This window comes from Larus michahellis, chromosome 22 (genome assembly GCF_964199755.1).
Source record: "Larus michahellis chromosome 22, bLarMic1.1, whole genome shotgun sequence".
NCBI classification, from domain to species: Eukaryota; Metazoa; Chordata; class Aves; order Charadriiformes; family Laridae; genus Larus; species Larus michahellis.
Genome location: NC_133917.1, coordinates 4,104,296 through 4,110,198, shown reverse-complemented (window position 1 = coordinate 4,110,198; position 5,903 = coordinate 4,104,296). Strand labels below are relative to the sequence as shown.

At 47.9% G+C, this 5,903-nt stretch overlaps 1 protein-coding gene across 1 annotated transcript; it reads right to left on the bottom strand.

Annotated features, from left to right (window-relative positions):
• Window positions 1–224: 224 nt before the first annotated feature.
• Window positions 225–4,415, bottom strand: HOXC9 (homeobox C9). The gene is made up of 2 exons (XM_074564964.1): window positions 3,541–4,415; window positions 225–1,513 (listed from the first exon to the last, which is right to left on the bottom strand). Exons 1-2 carry the CDS (start codon window positions 4,100–4,102, stop codon window positions 1,269–1,271), a joined length of 807 nt encoding a protein of 268 aa, XP_074421065.1. The 5' UTR covers window positions 4,103–4,415; the 3' UTR covers window positions 225–1,268.
• Window positions 4,416–5,903: the final 1,488 nt, after the last annotated feature.

Sequence of the window (5,903 nt, the reverse complement as noted above, 5' to 3'; positions counted from 1 at the left end):
CCTTTTTTTTTTCTTCCCCTTCAATCTTCCCAGGGCCAAGGGAGGGGGGGGGGGTCTGGCTTTATTTTTATATTTTTTTCCACGAAAATTTTCAGGCTGCCGCATCGCCACCGCACATTTTATCTCTTTATTCCCCTACTCTTTCTTCCCCCCCCCCCATCCTTTCTCCACCCCACACATTTATTTATTTTATCTATTTCCCCCCCCCCCCCTTTTCTCCTGGGCTGTCTTGCGAGAAGCAGCATTTCCAGCAACCCTCCAAGTTTTGGCAACCCATCGATAAGGCAGGAGTGGATGGCAGAGAGCGGATGCCTTTGCCAGCTCCTCTATTCCCAGCATCCATATTTAGCCTTTTTACATATCCTTCGATTGCCCGGGGTCATAAATTAGTACAATTAATTATCCCAATCTAAAAATTGATGGCACATATAACCCTTACCTCAGCGCCTTTTTATTATGGTACTTTGAAATAGAAAAGTGCTGGGGAAGGAAGCAGAAATCTCCGCTTCTCCTCCGGCTGCGGGGGATGCTCGGGTTCGCCCCGCCGAGGCACCGGCACCGGCACCGCCCGGCCAAGCCCCGGGGCTGCTCCTTCCCAAAGGGCTTTCAATAAAAAGACACCTACATACTGATTCTTTTTTTTTTTTTTTTTTTTTTTTGCTTTTCCCGTGACGTTAGGTATATTTACATAGAGCTGCTCTACAATAGCGAACATAACAATATTACAGAACGGTTCTGAGACGAGAATAAAATACACAAATAAGTACAGCAGAAACGTTCAACACCATGACAGAACATCATTGAGCCATAATTCCCTTCAGTCTTTTTTTTTTTTTTTTTTCTCTTTTTCCTCTCTTTTGTACAAAATATTCACTCACGAGCTCGCGGAATTAAAAAATAAAAATACTGGATAAGTTTAATTTATGAAATAAAATACTAAAAAAAAAAAATAATAAAAATTCAAGTACTTCTTGTGTTTGTTTTCTGAGGAGGACAAAACAAGGAAGAAGACAGGAAGAGAAAACAAACCCCCCAAACATCTTTCTTTTATTTAGTTGCATTTTAGAAAAGACTCGTGTCCCAAAACGCTTGCTGTGTTTGCCTATAATGCTAAACATTCATCCGCACATTCAAAGTCAGAAACATTTCAACCCCCAAAAACAGCCTCTTTTTTTTTTTCTTTCTTTCTTTCTTTTTTTCTTTCTCTTTTTTTTTTTTTTTTTTTTTTCTCTCCACCCTCGTTTCTCATTGACTGGACTTTGCCAACTTTATTGCTGTTCTTTATCGGTTTTTTCTTTATTCATTTTCTTCATTTTCATTCGCCTGTTCTGAAACCAGATTTTGACTTGGCGTTCAGTGAGATTAAGGACTCTGGCTACTTCGTACCTCCGGTCCCGTGTAAGGTACATATTGAATAAAAACTCTTTTTCCAGTTCCAGGGTCTGATACTTTGTGTAAGGACATCTTTTCTTCCTCGTGGAGCGCGCATGAATCCAATTTGCGACGGGATTGTCTGAGAAAGAAGATTTTTTTTTTTATATTTTTGGTGGGGGAAAAAAAAAAATCAATGTATACAGCTGGCCTTTCTTCCCTCCCCCCCCTCCACGCCCTGCTGTATCTATAGAAAGAAACCTGTTTAATTAGCAGATCTTACCTAAATATTTTAAGTGACCTTCAGAAGAGTTTAATCTGTTTATTTTGGAGGGGTCATTTCCTTCTCTTTTGCTGCTGTTCTCACATAAAAGTTTCAGTAAATAAAACTGTAGCAATGGGTTTAAAATAATAATTATCCACATGACTGCTACTAGCAGTAATCTAAGAACATAGTCATAAAAAGTCAAAATTCCCACCATTTCATAGGCCCATAAACTCTTTTTACAACCTCAGCTCTCCAATACTTTTCCCTAGAAGCTTTCCCAGACCTGGAAAGCCGAGTTTGTTTTTTTAATATCTTAAGGATGACACGCGAGATGTCCCACTGGCTCCCAGAAATGGCTTTTTTTTTTTTTCCCCCCCCTTTATCCCCCCCCCCCCTTCCTCCTCCAACTCCTTGCGTGGACCTTCCACGCTTGCTGCCCCATCCCCGCTGGGTCAGGGGGGGAAAACCCAAGGAGGGGAGAGAGGGGTTTTCCCCCCCCCCCCCAACCCCTGCCCGTTTTTTAGGCAGCTGCCTGCCAGCAAAAAGGAGACTTTTCGCCCCCTGATTCCTTCGACTTTATTTTTATCACGAGGGTGCCTGGCACCAGCCCGCCTGTCATAAATAGAGGTGTGAGCGCCTTCCCAGATCGAGAGCCAGATACCGAGGCACCAGGGTGCTCCCAGCTGCTGACACCCCGTTTTATCGCTCGCAGATCACCCCAAACCTTAGGCCGGGGGCGGGGGGGGGGATGGGGGTGGGGGTCCCGGGCATGGCCGAGATGCTGCGGGGGCGTGCGGTCCCCCCGGCGGGTGCCCCCCGCGTCATCCTCGGCTCCTCTCCGGGAGGGTTTGGCGAGGAGGGGGTTGGGGGTTTGGGGTGGTTTTTTGGGGGGGTTTTGATATAACGCCGGCAGCTGAGCCGCCCTCCTGCCTGCACCCCCCAGGAGCTGGTCCCCTCCGCAGAGCTGGTCCCCTCTGGGCTGGAGGTGAAGATGATGATGGCCGTTACCTGACTCTCTGCCACTACAATGTTCAAGGTTTCCTGATGGCTGGGTTGGGTTGTTTTGGCTTGGTTTTTTGTTTTTTTTTTTTTTTCCCCCCCCCCGAGTTCCCCCCTCCTCACTTGGGCTGCAGAAGATGTTTCTTCTTCAAGTGTATGGTCCAATGTCCTGCGCTCGCTGCCTTTTGCCCTCAGCTGCCTCCACACACTGAGTTTTGCCTTTACAATCCCAATTTTCCTTCTTACTTCCCCCCTACACACACACCCCCACCCCCGCCCAGGGCACCCACCTTTTCATTTATTCCCACGTGTTGGAGCATTTTATGAATAATTGCACCGGTGGAGCTTTTATTGATTTTTAAAATAGATAAAGAGACACCTCTGCATTTAGCCAGAGATATTCCCTTCTCCTCTCCCCCCCCAAAAAAAACCACCCCACATCAATACGCTCACTTCCAGCCAGCTACAACTCTTCCTTGTTCTTTGAAAGTGGAAATATTTGAAAGCGAAGAGGCTTCTCCCTCTGCCTACCCCCCTCTCGCTCCCTCTCACACACGCACTCTCCTTCTCTATTTATTTATATTTTTTTTTTTTAATTCCCCCCGGTGGAAGGTGATGAATATTTGATCAAAGAAGCCAACAGCCCCCCCACTCCGACCCTCCTTGCAAAAAAAAAAAAAGGGGGGGGGGGGGAAAGGGGGAAAAAAAGACTAAAGAGCCCCAAACAAAGTAGAGATATTCGCTCTCCGGCTCTGCGAGGCGGACTCGCTCAAACCCCCAGATCTTCCTGCGTATCTGGAGTTTTAGGGTCGGGCTCTCTCTAAGGTAATTTCATTTTATTGAGTAGGGTCCTGGAAGCCGTAATGCCTCCCCGGTCGTAAACAAGAATGACTTCGACTTACTAGGGTCTAATTCGTGCTTTTCTTCTTTGTGTTTGCTGGAAGCGATGGCTTCGGACTCCGGGGAAGGAATTGTCTGCGCTGCTCTGTCTCTCAGCTCCCCGGGAGCCGCGTACATGTAGTCCGCGTAGCCGCGGCCGTCGGCGGGGCCGCACTCCCCCCGGCGCCCGGGGAAGGCGTCGGGCTTCAGGCCGTAGGGGCGAGCACCGGGGGCGAAGGCCGGGAAGGAGACGGCCCCGGCGAGGGGCTCCAGCCAAGTCCGCATGTACCTGGGCTCGGCCCCCACGGGCGCCTGGGGGGCGTAGGGGTGGTAGCCCACCGAGGACTGGGAGTGGACGGGAGCCCAGGAGGTGGTGAAAACGGCCGGTTTTGGGGCGAAACTGCAGGACGGAAAGTCGGCACAGTCCGGGACTAATCCTGACGGTCGGGCAGCAGCCGGGTGGGAGGCAGAGCTGGGGAACCTGGAGGCCAAGAGCTCTTCGTTCTCGTGGCTTATCAAGGAGTCAACATAGTAGTTGCTTATGGGGCCAGAAGCCGACATGGTTCCCCCCTCTTTTACATTCATAAGATTATTGTATGAACTGTATGTGTACTTTTTATCTTCTCATAGAACAATCAGGGCAGGTAATTATTTTTTCAGCCTTTCCCAGTGTGCCATTGGCTGCCCGCCCTCACGTGATTGTATTTACCCAAAAATATAGCGTGGATCAATCCGCAGGTCTTTTTTTTTTTTCCCTCTCTCTCTCTCTCTCCTTTTTTTTTTTTTCTTTTTTTTTTTTTTTTAATAACGCAACCCGGCTTTTCCCAAAACGGATGGAAATGGGGCGGAGATGGGGAGGAGGGAGGCTCGGCCGGTCCTTCAGCCGGGGGGATGCTCTTACCCGGGGGTTGGATGGGGGGGCGGGGGGGGAAGTGGAAGGGTGGAGGGGGGGGGAAGGATTTGCCCTGGTGCTGGGGAAGGTGGAAGGTAATTGTGGAAGGTAGTCCAGGAACTATTTCTTGACGTAATTTGTCTCTGTCCTTTGCTTCTGCAGCTTCCAGCCTCTAATGGATACATTAAATGGAATATGGGTGGGAAGGGGAGAAGCGCGGTGGAGGTGGGCTCCCCACTTGGAGAAAGGAGCTAATGGGGGGGGGGGTGTCTGGGAGGGGGGGGGAAGCTTTGAACCTAAAAGCAAAGGGGGCTTTTGTCATCTTCTGCAGCGCTGTCTCCTCCTCAGGCTGCTCAGCAGCTGGGAGATCTGTGGGGCACAGGCACATCTAGTCCTGCTTTAAGAAATAAGTGTCTTCAGGAAGGGTAAAAAAAATAATACTATATATATATATAGTATAAGGAGCATCTTTGCAGAGAGGAGGGGGAAATAATAATACCCCCCCCACCGGAAAAAAAAAAAAAAAAAAAAAAAAAGGAAAGACTAAGCTTTTTTTGCAGTGAAAGGCTGCATTATTCGGCAAGTAGTCGTGGATGTTTTTATGTCCTTCAATAAAATTTTTACGAGGATCATTTGATTGTTCATAAATGTGTCGTTCATTAAATAAAAGCGTAGGACTGAGTTTCAGCTCTGTAGCTGAGGATGAGAGAGCTTTCGCGTATCAGGAGGAAGCAACAATGTGTGTTGGGCACATGCTTGTTCTTATTTTTTTCTTTTTTTTTTTTTTTTTTTTTTGGTTAACGCCTGGAAACTTTTCTTTTTGCACCAAATCGATTGAAGAAGTTGGGAGCGTTAAAAAATCGGTTGATAGCCCGCCTGCATTTTGAGAGAATAACCTTTCCTTTGTAAGGAAAGACAGGTAGGTAAATAGCTCACGCCCATTGGAGTCTGAAAGAAGGGAGTAAGGCGATTTTTCTGGATGAAAAAAAATAATAAATTGAGATACCTAACCAAAAATAGCCTCTCATGATTTTTATTTTTTTTTTTTTATTTTTTTAGAAACCGAACCCCTCAAAAATGTGGATGGTCTGGGCTCTCCAGGGCTCTCCATCACCTCGGGTTTTCTAGGGCTGGTGGGGGGGACTTAGAGAGGAAACGGTCAAAATTTGCAAGGAGAAGAAAAAGTGTGGGCTCAGGAAGGGATGGGGGTTCCTGCATGGGAAAGGCAGGCAAGGGGGGGGGCAGGGGGTCTCCAGTGATGCAGCATTCACCAGTGACAGGCAAGTCCCACGGACGGGCACGGCAGAAACCTCTTCAATTATTATTATTTATTATTATTCCCCCCACCACCCCACACCCCCCCCCTCCAGTAAGTTGCATGGGAAATGCGAGCAGGAGGGGAAAAGAGGTTAAGGCAGATTCAGGGATAAAAAGTCAAGAAGGAGTGATGCTGCCAGGAGACACCCCCCCCCCGGCCCCTCCAAACTTACCCCC